The sequence below is a fragment of the Centruroides vittatus genome, unplaced genomic scaffold (assembly GCF_030686945.1).
Source record: "Centruroides vittatus isolate TY-2023 unplaced genomic scaffold, ASM3068694v2 scaffold_3315, whole genome shotgun sequence".
NCBI lineage: Eukaryota > Metazoa > Arthropoda > Arachnida > Scorpiones > Buthidae > Centruroides > Centruroides vittatus.
Genome location: NW_027122703.1, coordinates 3779880 through 3794627, shown reverse-complemented (window position 1 = coordinate 3794627; position 14748 = coordinate 3779880). Strand labels below are relative to the sequence as shown.

Genomic DNA, 14748 nt, shown 5'->3' with positions numbered 1-14748 from the left:
TATTTGAGTCTGCTAGAGTTACTGCTTTATGTAATTGTGATGTTTCTTGTTTTTTGTAGAAAAACTCTCGCAGTGACTGTATTTGTTTGTAGTGAAGGTTAACTATGTCAATCAGGCCACGTCCGCCATCTTTACATGGAAGGGTTAATCTTTCTGTGGCGGATTTAGGATGATGTTGTTTATGCTTAGTAAGTGTAGTTCTTGTTTTCCTTTGGAGTTGCTCAAGATCTGTGTGAGTCCAATGTATAACTCCAAAAGAATATGTGAGTACTGGGATGACATATGTGTTTATTGCTTTAGCTGTGTGTTTTGCATTTAACACTGATTATTATTATTATTATTGTAGATTTTAACTATGTTGATAATAAATTGAACAATTTTTTTAATGTTAATATTTATAAAATATTTTTCCTTAATTAAAATCCACCCAGCTGTAGAAATAAGTGGAATTGCATCTTTTAGTCAAATTGATAATTGGACAGCTTCCAAATTAGATGCATTAATTGTTTCTCCTCTCCAATGGGGTAAATATGTAATTTATAAACATAGAAATTCAGCACTCTAAATATAAAAAAAACATTCAAAATTAGCTCTATTATAAATATATACTGAAGTTAATTTTGAATGTTTATGATAGCTACTAGTTTTACGTAAATTATATCTGTTTATAAATTTATAAACTACATTGTAAATCAAGTGAATAAAGCAAGTAGTTTATTCTCATATATTTGGGTATACTTATGATTTATATATTGTTTAAATTAATAGAAAGTAAATCTGTATATGCTAAAAATATTTTTGGTTTTGAATATATCTGGTAATATAACTAATTCTCTGTTATAATTATTGAGTTTTATATATTCATTTTAACTTTAAAATTAAAAAAAAGAAAATTACATTTGAAGATAATAGTTCTTCAATTTATGTTATGGAACTGAAATTTTTAGTTTCCAACTTAAACCTTATAAAAAGTTATATATTTTTCAATAATGTAAAATATATGAAACTGAAACAGTTTAATTTGAGAATAGATGGCTGGATAGTTGAGCTGTCAAGGTGTCAGCCTAGCACTCTAGAAGCGCTGGAATGAATTTAAATGAACTGAAAAATCCCTGGAATTTTTCTGGGGGTGATTAGTCTGGAATATATCAGGCTCCATCCTTCACTGCCTGGCTATCTTGTTGTACTTTTTCATCAAACTCATCATGAGTTTGATGAAAATCACAACAAGACAACTCATGAAAAAGGCTCTCTTAGTGCCCACAGGGCAGAAAGAGTCAAAACAGAATTGAAGAATAAATAATATTCCTTTAAAATTAAAATTATATTTTATTAATCAAAGACAATTAAAGTTTATGTTTTACTTAAAAATTTAAAAATAAAGTCATTATTTATTTTATCAATATATCAGTATTATTGAAATGTTAATGAAATTAATAATAATAATAATGTTAACAACAGTGTTTTTATTTGGATTTTTAGCAGTTTTCATTAACAATGATCCTCCAGGAATGGAAGATTTTAGTTTTGTCACTGGAGAACTTATTCTAATTTCTGTAGATTTACAAAATATTTCTGGTAAGTGATTTTGAAAAATATTATGTGTATTTTAATTAAAAATTACAGCATTGAATACACCAACCAGTCAAAATAATATGACTATTTGTCAGCAACATATGTCATTCTGTCAGCTATTATATACCCCATCAAATGGGTACAGTTCATAATAGCTGACAGAAGGTTGCAAAATCAATAGTAGTTATGGTGTGCAAATGGTTAAAGCAGTAGATTTGTCTGACGTCACCAAAGATCAAATTTAATAGACACCTTGGTGCTAACATCTTTGAGACAGCAAAGCTCATCTGTAGTAAAGTCTCAGCTCCAAACTTGGTAAAACAATGAACTGGCAACAAGGCATGGCTAACAACACCTTGTTGATGAAAGAGGATGGTATAAGCTGTCTCATCTTGTGTGAAGAAACAGGAGGGTTACTGTGATACAGCTCTCTTTATATAGTGATGATGGCATAGATGTGTCTGAACACAGTGTTATTTGAATACTCCTGAATGTAGGTCTAGACTAGGCCCCAGACTTAGTCTTGTGCCTGTGTTAACAATGTACAGTACATCACTGACAGTACTTGCATAAAGCATGTTAGCAACTCAAAACTGGACTGTTGAGAAATGGGAAAAGGTTGCCTGGTCCAGCAAATCATGATTCATACATTCTTTAATGTAACTCTAATTGAACATTTGTGGTTTGAGTTGGAGAGTTGGATTTGTGATACATCACCTAAACCACATAATTTTCAGGAACTGAAGGCTCTTCTGGTGGCATTATGGTTTCAACACTCACTAGACACCTATCGAAATGTTACAGACTCCATGCCTTTCTAGTTGTAGGCTGTTTTGACAGCAAAAAGAGGATTAACAACCTGTTAAGTATGTAATTGTAATGTTTTGGCTAGTCAGTGTAGACTGGATCAAGTATTTTAACTTCCCATATAATGTAATAGATTTTATTGCTCAAAATTTACAGTAAATTTAAATGTGTGTATTAATAATTATGAAACTTTGTACTTAATGATTTCATTTATACTGATTATTTATTTTATTTTTAAATACTTTTATTATAGTGATTTTAATTTCCATTAAATATACATTTTGATTTATAGCATTTAAATATGATTTTTGAGTACATAACATAATGGAAAAAAGTTATTGTAATATTAACAAATTCTAATGATAGAAACAAGTAATTGCATTATTACATAGGTTTCAGATAAATATGAATTAATAAGAATAAAAAGTTCATGTATTATATGAGAATTCCTAAAATTTCTATCTTTATAGTCACCAAATAATGGGAAAAATTTAATTGTGTAGGTGTTGAACTATTTCTATGTTTCACAATAAAGAAAAATTATATTTCTCTTTTCAGACAATACATACATAATGTGTCTTTAAAACTATATGTCCTTTCTCATGCAGTTGAGGGATAAGACAATTCTACGGCGGAGTCGACCTTTTATTTGAGGCTTCTCGTCCGCCTCAACATATAAGAGAACATCAAAACTTATAAAATTAGAATTAAAATTCTTTAAAAAGCAAATAAAGTTACTACTGTAAACAAATTTTAGAACTTTTCATTTAGGGATAAAGAAATATACTCCTTACACATAATGGGATGTATTCAAATTTTATACCTATTTTGTCCTGTTACATCTACACAGTATTGTGTCAATTGACATAAAGATGTAAAATTTCGAATTCACAGAAACTTGTAAATGAGGAGACAAGACTTAAAACCAATAAATAAACAACTTTTAATATCAAAAGGAAACATAAATGATAATTGATCTGTCTACCTATTTTGCTTGTTTAGATCTTCACAAATTTATTATTTCACCTGCAGTTGTATTTCAAGGACAATGGTAGGAATAAAATACGGTATTTCATTGCAAAAAGAAATTCAATGGCAATTGATAATTTAAAATTTATTGACTGGAGTCATTTTAAAATTTAGGGACCAAAAAAGTGCGATATCTCTAAATCTGCGATATAACGAGAGGCTTCTATATATAAATATACAAAATATACATATATGTAGTTTTGTATTCAATATGAAAATTAAATTCTTATTTCTGGAATTTGTACAAAAATTGGAAAATATTGTAGCAAAACCTGACATTATTCTCTTTAATCTATTTTATTTTCATTTGCTAAAACTGCAGTTATGAATGAAATTGTGGTTAGATAGAATATAATTACTGTATTTCATGGCATAGAAGATGCAACTTTTATTCAAGAAAAATATAAAAGGCTGAAAAAAATTGTAATAGGCTAATTAATTTTTCAAGTGAGTATGCTACAGGTAACCTCTGCCTAGTCCAACTCTTGAATAAAAATGTTTTTTAATTAAACACATTACAATTATTATTTTCTTTTTGTTATGGCTAAGCTGCTTTTGCATGTATTCATGTAGAAAATATTAATGGTAAATTACTTCTTTTAATTGCCTGTTTTTCCTGGTAAGTAAAAGTGTACATTCTAATTTTTCTTTTTTTTTTAAACCAGAATACAGTAAAAAAAAAAAAAAAATTGGTGCCAAAGGCATGGAATGACTTAAATACATTAAATTCTTTTTTCCTAAATATTTTGTGTTGAAATGGAGGTGTGTCTTATATACATAAAATACAGTAATAGAAATTAATCTCATTTTTTACTAACATTTACCAAAATAACAGTTTCAAAATAAATATTGTTTGTTTAACAGTCTTTCTGGCATTATTCCAATGCAAACATCAATTTATCATCTAGTTTCGCAATTCTTTCAATGTGTTTTAATTGATTGTTGATGATAATAATAGCAATTTATATATGAAATTGAATTTTTATATTCTAGGGAATATTGAATTAATTATAATTATGACTATAGCTCTAATTCTAATTTAGTTTTTAAAAAATTTCATATTTTGATACCAGAATTAATGATGAATTATTAATAGATAATTAGCAATTAAATATTTAAAAAAAGACTATAAAATTTACTTTTTATTGCAGACTTTACATTAAAATCTCTTCATCTTTGCATACAAGGATATCAGGATTATCAGAATGGCTTTCATAATTACCATTTGGATACAAAGCTTGCAGTTATCGGTAGTGATAAGATATTAATTAATGAGGTAAATACATTTTTAAAAATCATTTTATTCAAAGTGAATTTTATTAATTTCAAGAAGAATTATTTATTTTTATTTTCACAGATTTTTCCTCAGAATACTCATCACCATCAATGTGGCCTTATGTTCTTTAATACTGGAACATATTTCTTAGATATCAAATGTAGTAGCAGTGACTATAGAACCAAGTACAATGCTCTTTTAGATTCTCAGATCAAAACAGCACAAATTACCTCAGAATCTCACAACAAATCCATATACACATGGAAATTTACTCCAACTATAGAATTAACTATTTTAGAAGATTAATTTATAATTTGTTGATTGTTGTTATTGTTACTTAATTTATTATTCTTATTATTTTGTAAATTTATATCTTTACGGTTTAATTTCGAGACATTTTCGTTTAAAAAACAAGGAAGAAAGATACATTGTATACGCATGCTATGTTCTTTGATAGAAACAATTTTTAGTTTGGTATATATAACGAGAAATTTTAAAATTTAAAGGAAAATATTATTTTTCAAATAAAAGACAATTTTGATAAAAATTTAAGAAAAATATTAAGATTACTAAAACAAACTAATATTTATGACAATAGTTTAATAAGAAAAAATGTCGGTTTAAAAATTTTATTTCAGAAATTATCTATAGAAAATTTTAAAGCGATGGTAAACTTACGTTCTTTATAAGTCATTTTCTTGTTAATAAATGATGTAACACGAGTCATAAGTATGAACCTTACAAGCAAATATGATAGTCTGTGTCAAAGAGGGGGGATATCGAACTAGTATTCGTGCCATAAATTTAATAATAAAATTTTATACTCATAAAATGTAGACATTTTCACAAAATGAGAACTTAATAAACAGTATGTTTTATGAGTTTATACTTTACTAAAAAGAAAAAAAAATGGTTCAAATAGAAAATTTTTATATCCAGTTACAGTTAATGAGTACTTATTTATAAATTTAAATTATTTTTCTTTGTAAGAAAAGAAATATTTGATTTTCTTACATTCAATATGATCTCAAATTTCAGTTCTAGTCATTGGTTTGTTGTGTTTTCAAAAATTTTGTAACAAATTTTAATAAGAATAATATCAATTTATTATTATTGTAAGTTTGTTTGTATTTATAAAAAGATGTAAAACAAATTATTTTTCTGTGTAATATTTCCATAAAAATCATACAAGTATGTATTTGTCATTTGATTAGTCATTTGATAAAGTAATTTTTCAATGGTACCTTTTTTTTTTTTTTTCTACTTAAATAACAATATATTATCAAGGCTTGGGCTGGTGGCATTCCAGGTTTTTGAAATGCCTCAAAACTATCCCATTATTTTTCGGTATTAGATTTGTTTTTAAAGATTTCATGAAAATTATTCATCTTGTCCAACTTCTGCAGATAGATTCCATGTAATAATGAAAGTATTGGAAGGTCTTTTGAAGGTTTGTTAGTTAAAAGTTTATGGGGGTTTTAATAGAAAAACCACAAATCCAATAAACTTTTGTATGCCATGTAGCATTGGATTTTGTTATACTTTCAAAAATAATTGAGTTATTTAACTGTTACTATTCGTGTATTCGTTATTGTTCGGAAAAGAAAGTAGTACAGTATTTAGTATTTAAAAATATAGGCCTAATATTCAGGGTCAGACAAATTTGTTTTGACATCAAGAATGTATTTTGTTTTCTTTAGAAGAAGGTTAAATAACATATGTTGCAGCTATATATTTCACAGATAAATGACTGTTTTATAATATAAAACATTCATTTATCTCCGAAACGTATAGCCGCAGCCTTTAATTAATTTATTATCGCAGGCGAAAGCCACACAATTCGTCGAAATTTTAAATGCAACATGACCAAAAACTTCCGGTAGTATGGCGGATAAATTGCATCGGAGAGAATAGACACCAGGCCACAGATCCACTGCTCTAGTTATATTTATAGTAGAGTAATTGTGGCAAAATTTGTTTCCTTACCCGCTTGGTTTCGTCTGGATGAATTTGTGGTTAATTTGCCTAATTAAATATCTTCTTCATTAAGATTTCCGTAAAAAAAGCAATAGATTTTCATCTGGAATTGTGTGTGGAGACAACTACAGGATCCCGACTGTGAGATTGCCGTAACGAAAAGTAGCAATTTTTTAATTTCCTCTACCAGCAACATGTGAAGTCTCGAGTTTGATGCAGGATTCAAGTTACCTCAGTCCAGAAATTTCGTAGATTTGGACTTGCCCTATCACCCCTATCACACTACCTACCAGTTGACAGCCGAGTGAATACAACTATTGAATAGATATTTGGTTGCGGGTTGGCAACGGACTGACCATGTAGAGTTTTACAAATTTTTTCACGTGTGTAATACCTCAATAGGGACCAGTTTAATATAAAGAGTCGTTTTCCCTCCGAAGATCGCGTTGCCTTATCTATCAACCGACCAACTTTAATTTAATTAACATATATTTGAAAACAACCTGTAACTAAATTTGTTTCACTCAGTGACTGACTGATATGAAATGGGTCATTTTAACTCCAAGAAATGCTTCAAGGATCGGCCAGGCCACTCCATCCTGGCCCTGGCCGATCCCACAATAGGCATTATACAAAAAAGACCCTTTTAGTGCTCATAGGACGAAAAGAATGGGAAATATATTTCGATACGTTGAGGATGCGCCTAGGATTCGAAGAAAGTCCATTGCCTTCCAAATCTTTCGAATACTGAAGGTTTTAATGCTGCGAGATCAGACGGAAATCCGCTGGATTGTAGATCTTCGGAAGTTGGAAATGCTCCAAGGAATCGTGCGGAAATCCATTAACTTCTAAATTTTTCTAATGTTATGCTGGACGCTCGTCCACCTCTTTTCATCTCTGCTTCCTCTACAATTCTTTTTTATTTGTTGATCTTCATTCCAAGACCATACTCCAGAAAACGCTTCACCTCTTCACTCATATTTCTTCTCGAAAATCGCAAAGCAAACAAACATGCATTTCGATAACCATCGAAAACTCAAAAAGTATTGCGGACCAGCGCTAACAATGATAACAATAAAGCGCTATACATTGTTGAAAAATGTTATTTTATCTGCCAACTTTTTTTTTATTCTTCTTCGAGTTTACAGAAGTGATTTAGAAGAGTATTTTCTAAATCAGGCCTGGCCAACCCAAATTGTTTCGCGGGCCACTTTGATCACGCGTAACATTACGGTGGGCCACAATTTAGGCAAACATGCTTTTAAAAAGTAAAACAAATACAAAATGAATAAGATTTTATTGTTATACCAAGAGTTCGTACTCGTACTTGCGCTTTATAACGATGACACATGCAAATTTTCATCCATTTAACTGTTTTGGTATACACATAACGGGAAACAAAAGTTTTAATAGATATGTAATATCGCTTAGCGGGCCACACAATTTAACGTGACGGGCCGCGGGTTGGCCAGGCCTGTTCTAAATGATCGATCCAAGAAAAATTGTTTGCCGATTTTTAAAATAAATTAGTAACGAAAAACGTTAAATGTCTCAACTTATTTCTTGGGGTCAACATATACTTTTCGTTTTGTATGGATCGATCTGTAAAAGCGGATCAGTCTTTGTCACGTGATACAGATAGCTTCTGTCATGGCGGAAAGTATACAAGTAGGATCGAAGACGGCGGCAAACATTTGTTAGTTAATAATAGTCTTTCCTTGTTAGTTAACGTATACTGAGTCTTTGAAACTCTGTATTTGTTAACTAACAAGGATCAATTAATTAAATTAAAATAATCCATTTTATCTCTCGATATTAAAGCTGTAGTTAGTGCTAAACGACATACGCTGTTACGAATTATCGTTTGTGCTCATTCATACGAATTTTTAAATGGTATTACTCTGTGAATAAAATTGTTTTTCACAAAATAAAATTTAAATACAAATTTTACAAAATTAAAAAAATAAAACTTGCAGAAATGATGAAAGTGCACGTCATACATTCTTGAGGTACAACTTCGCAAAATTGTCTCTAAATACTTATTTTTTCATCTCAGCTTACCGGATATTTTAATAACGATGTTTTTACTTGCCATTTATAAGTTTTAAATAAGTTTCTTTGTCAACAATTAAACGTGTTTCTTCGTTATTTACTGTAAGCTTAACTTCAACCATGGTAGCCGCCATCTTTAATCTCTTTTATCCGATCCAAACGATCTTGCCCTCCGCTCGTATTAGTTTGATCGCGATCCAGTTGATCATAGATAGCGTTTGTATACGCAAATAGAGATTGATCGGATCGCAATAGTTCCTTTGTATGCACGATTTGAACGATCGAAGTGATCTCGGATCAGTTTGATTCCGAAAGTATATGCACCCTTGATATGAAAGAATTAATAAGATGATGATAATTAAAAATTTTAGCATAATAAAATACATAATTTAAAGCTTAATTGTTCTCGATTTCAGTAGTACCTTGCCTCTGTACACCATACTTTTCCTGACAAAAAAAAGAGTCATGCCGGTCATCTATCTAACTCCGTTCTGGAGAAAATTTTTGAATTGTTTATGTATAGTTAATTGGGGCCTCCTGCCCCTAAGCTTTCCGTATCTTGTCTCGACTTATACGCTGGTTAAATGGAAAAGAAAAACCATCCCAGTAATTATATATTACTTCTTCATAGCATTGAAGTGTACAGTACGTTGTTAGGAAAATAAAATATGCAGGCTGAAAGAGTATAATTTTTTATATAATTATTTATTTTTTTTTAATGATGCAAGAGATTAAATAATATTATATAAATTCTCATCTTTTTAATAAATTTATTTTTTGTTTAATTTGCTATAAAAGAATATCTTTAAATTATTATTAGAGAAAATAATTAATTTTAGAATAAAAATATTCAAATAATTTTTAATTTGTAGAAAATTTATGTGAAATATTCCATATTTTTTTATAGGCCTTTATTTTTTCTCTTATATTCTTATTAAATTTTTAAAAAATCTTTAATAACAATGACATTATGTATTGATTTTGACAATACAGATCCCAACCTCGATTCTACGAACCTCGATTTTACGAAATGTAGATTCTTTATGAGTCATTCACTTCTACGAAATGTACTGTATGTACTGTACCTTTTTTGAGTCATTGATTTCATATATGTCGGAATTTTATAAGTTTGTTACAGTTCTAATCTCACAATTTGGAGAGAATTTTATGTACAGTACTGTACGTGGCGTAGAATCGGTTTTGTTTTTTTACTTTAAAAAAAATTGAGGTCTTTAATTGTTTTGATTCTTTCTGACATCTTAGAAAATAATAGAACATGTATCCACTAATAAAGAAGGAATAAGGGCCATATTTAGACTTGTGGCTCTATGTTATTTCATATGCAACTTCTCTTCCTACATGAAATCATAACTAACAAGGGAGGTCACCGCGTGGTCATCACAGATTTCAGTAATATTGTTTATGTGGATGAGCCTTGGTATGAACCGTTATTGAGCAAAGACACAAAGAAAATCGAAGTTAAATAATTATTTATTGTGATGTCGTCACAATGCCGGGTTGCAATTTTTCGTCACAAAGCTATCGATTTCAGTAGTGTCTTGCTCCTGTACAGCATACTTTTCGTATTAACAATGGAGTCGTGCCAATCTAACACCGTTCAGGAGAAAATTTTTGAATCGAAATAACGTGATTTCTGGTCCAATCCGGTAGTTTGTATGGGTTAATCGGGGCTTCTGTCCCTAAACTTTCCGTATCTGATCTCGGCTTTCATCTATCTCGCTCCATTCAGGGCAGTCAGACAGACGGATTCCAGTGGGAATTTATAGGTCTACAGTTTTTGAAAACTGACCCAATACTTGTAAGAATGACATGAATTTATGCAGTTGCTAGTTTATTTTGTATTAAAAATCAATTTCATTATTTTTTAATTATCATTATCAATGGCATTAAAGAATGTAAGAGAAGATATTGAAACGGATAGTAAACCCCGTTTTACGACCTCTCGTTTTATAATCTCGTTTTTACGATTCGGTTTTTTTTATAATGGCCTTATAAAATGCTGTATTTAAGCGTTATATTTTTGTATGGTGTTACGTAGTTAGAAATTATTTCCAGGAAAGTAACCTTATTTTATGACGGGAAAGAGGACGGTTCGTTTTACGACGTCCTTCCAGGAACCAATTAGTCGTTAACGCGAGATTCTACCGTACGCAAAGCTCTTGTCTAGAAAAATATATTCGAAAATGTCTCGATTTTATGTTAAAAAATGAATTTACTCGAAGAAAGATAATGGATAAAAGTAATACAAGAATGCATAAATATTTGATGAGCGTGGATATATGTTAAAATTATCTCTATAATAAACTAGTGTTTACATAATATAATTTTACTTTAGACGGCATATCGACCTTTGGTATGCACGACCCTTCTTTCCAGTCGATCGACTTCTAGGGATCAATATCGATCCAATTAAGAATCCCTGATCTACATTGTCATCTTTACATTATTCTAACGTAATACAGTATATACTCGTAGAATCAAATGACTTCTATTCATTTTTAAATGTGAATTTAAAAGTTCTATTTAGAAAGATTTTAGATAGAACTTTTATTAATATCACAAAGTTATCTCTCCTGTTCGAAAATCAATTTTGAGATCATCATTTGCTTTTTCCTCTTCTGTTTGTAATATATCATCAGTTGAAGACCCGAGAAAGCGCAATGGACGGGTCCATCACTTCCCAAAATTCATAAAAAATATGTGAATAAAATCAATAAGATTTTATCCCACTTATTAAAAGAAACTACATTACATAATTTTTTAATACGAAAGATTAAATTTTGGAGACTGTTCTTAGTCAAGAAAATCTGTGTTCAGATAAGGGGGTTAAACAGGACCAAATGGCCTATTTTCCTCCCTCTATTTTGGAGTCACCACTTCTATTTTTCTAGCTTAGGGTCGGGAGGTCAAGGGGGACTAAATAGTCCCGCTTGACCTCTTTTGACCTTTCACCCGATTAACGCATTCAAGATCTCACCGAATATAATCAGACGAATCTGTTTCGACTATGTGCAAATTTGTAAATCTGTTGTTACATTTCGATAGACTTGTGTTAATTAATTTAAAACATTTATTCGTAAAAATTTAGGACATTTTCTGTTTTGTTTTTGTTTTTTGTATTCTGATTATTGAATGCTATCAAATGATAAGCTGTATTAAGTAAGCAAATCAATAGTTATATACAACTACAATGTTTTAATTGTTTATTGTTTTGTATGCTTAAGTTTGGTGTCTACGGCAATCAGCTGAAGCGGTCCACATCTCTCATCAGGCCTCGTACTTAAAATCTGCTTTTTATTAATAAAGAAACAAATATTTTACGTATTTAATTTGTTTTTTTATTATAAATGGCAAAAGGCTACGAGGCTCTCTACATCCGAGCCTCATACAAACTCTCGACGGCTTTGCGACTCTATAACGAGAGCTTTTTATTACTCTTTCTATATATTATCTGTTCAAGAAAGTTTAATATTTCACTTACAGCAACGTTTTACGTTATTAAGATGAATATATTTAATTTAAAATAATAGATTGACGATCAATTCTTCATTTTAACTTCATTGTTCTCAAATAATATCATTGAAAATAAGGGATATTAACTGCATTTTCTAAAGTTTGATATACTATACTCCGTTTTACGACCTATTTGCTTACTAAAAAACTGTTTACTGTGATGTGAAAAATATGAATTTCTGTTTCTTCTACCTTTAAAAGGAGGATAAAATGTGCCGTCGTAAAGCGAGGGTTTTAGTACGTTTACATATGTATAGAGTACGTAATCAAGCCTCAATTTAAAGCCCTCCTAAATAATGCTATCCTCGTAAAGCTATAATGAAACGTAAATGAATCTTTCATAAAATTAAATAATGAACTCTTCGTCATCTATGAATTGCTAAATGTAAGATTCCTAAAATTTGCAAACATTATCATTACAAAAATCGGGTATTTTCAAGTATTCGAACTCGAACTTCATTGCTATATATGACTCCTATTGCTTGAGATTCTTCAATTTAACTCTATACACGATTTAATGCCAATTTCGGAGGCAAATTAAATGATGGCCTCGATTATGGTGTGGACCGTACATAATTTTTCACTTTCAGAGAACTTGATATGCCCATTTCCATGATTATTTCCTCATAAGAATGCCATAAATAGCAGAAATTATGACTAAGATCTGCATAAAATGTTTGTAATTTTAAAAAATCCTCCTCATACCGAGTATTTCTGTGAAAACCGTATGCATTTAGGGTCGAAATTCACTGACAAGTGAGATGAATTTTTAAACCTATGGCCGGCTTTAGGATTATTCTGTATACAATAACAACAATAAATTGACTACTGTATTGTTTTCCGTTTAATTTAGAATTGAATGGAAAGTAAGCATTTAATTCCTTTTATAAAAGCCACTCAAATGCGATTTGTAAATTGTCAGAGTTGAATAACTGAATATAATTAAATTAGTTATCCATGACAGAACGTACAGTACCTAATAGGTTAATCGTCAAGTATCCGTATTGTAAGTAACCGTATTGATAATACAGTTATAAATTTGAAATATTCTGTATCAATACTTTAAGATTATATGTCAAAAAATATTCTTGTATGCTGCCAAGTGTTCGCAAACTCATGGGCCAGAATTGGTGGCAAACTCATTATTATCTATTGAACAATTATCGGAAGAGGCTCGAGAGGTTCGAAATAAATACCTTAAAAATATAGGAAAGGCTAGCAAATTCAATTGCGTGAATACCAACGAAGACATTTTGAATTATCTTTTGATTTTCTCGGAACCTATTATCACAAGATATAGGACTTTTCCCATGAAGAAAGTAAAGAACTTTCTAAGAGAAGTCCTAGAGATAGTGTCTCCAGCGATAGAAGCTTCGGATGATTTTCAGTTGATTGCGAACTACATCCATGTTTATAGAACTCCTTTGACATACTAACAAATTGTGCGACTTCATTCACTTTGGGTCCGTGGACAGGGCCAAACACGATGGTTCCTTTTTGCCACTCAATAACGTCTACCGTACGACCCATATTGCAGACTCAATTCAACACTCACGTTGCTCTTTACCATCTCACGAGACAGAAATTGCCTTACAGACCACGATTGTGCTATTTATCTCTTAACAATTCTCTCTTAAACCACTAAACACTAGTCGTGAATTCGCGCCTCGCCAACTAGCTGGTTTTCTGGGTTTTCTTCACTTTAGTAACACCCAAATAGAGGCCAGTTTCCTTTAAAAGACCTTCCGGGAGGCATTCCCCAATCGGCAGATCGCCCATGTGTCGCCTTGTCATAACCAAATAAACCAAACCCAACAATTCTCTCGTGGCACCCTCTGTGTAATCGGTAACTACTTACTGTCATTTCTGTTAGGGGTGACTAATTTTTGTCCGGTGTGCCTATATTTACAAGCCCAAACGAATGACACGAACAGATACTAGTACCTCGTATTAATGAATCGATTCAATCAATCAACCCTAACGATTTTCGATATTAAAGATCATATACATTCTTTAATATCGAATATTCTACATTAATATACAATATATATAGACACTGATTCATTTCACGATTTCGATGCGGAACATCAGAATCATGCTTAGTTATAATGGAAAATGACACTGGGATTGGTACCATAATATAATAGAACTCTACCAAATATTACAGATCGAATTGCTACGCTGTATAATGTTATGGTTCCTTGCGAAACCTTGGCACTAAAGATTTAGAAGTAAATCTATTTCGGTCCAAGAGTGTAATTTCATTTAGCAATAAAAGCATATTACAGTGCCTAAATATATCAATATATATGTGGTCTGTCATCTCGAAGACAGTTCATGTAGAAAATATAATAATAAACTTTCTGGTTTGTGTCTTTACGGAATCTAAGTAATAATTATCATCACTCAGGAAATTGATTCTTGTTAGTGTCTGTTGTTCTTATAGTTCGATAAATGAGGTGAAACTCTCAAGATAACGAGAGTTCCACATATGCCCG

At 30.6% G+C, this 14748-nt stretch overlaps 1 protein-coding gene across 1 annotated transcript in view; it reads left to right on the top strand.

Annotated features, from left to right (window-relative positions):
• Window positions 1–5859, top strand: part of LOC136988457 (trafficking protein particle complex subunit 9-like) — a 76810-nt gene extending 70951 nt beyond the window's left edge. Inside the window, exons 22-25 of the mRNA XM_067286303.1 lie at window positions 428–524; window positions 1483–1578; window positions 4563–4687; window positions 4769–5859. Coding sequence (XP_067142404.1) covers window positions 428–524; window positions 1483–1578; window positions 4563–4687; window positions 4769–4993 — 543 coding nt within the window. The 3' untranslated portion in view covers window positions 4994–5859. The remainder of the gene's footprint in view (window positions 1–427; window positions 525–1482; window positions 1579–4562; window positions 4688–4768) is intronic.
• Window positions 5860–14748: the final 8889 nt, after the last annotated feature.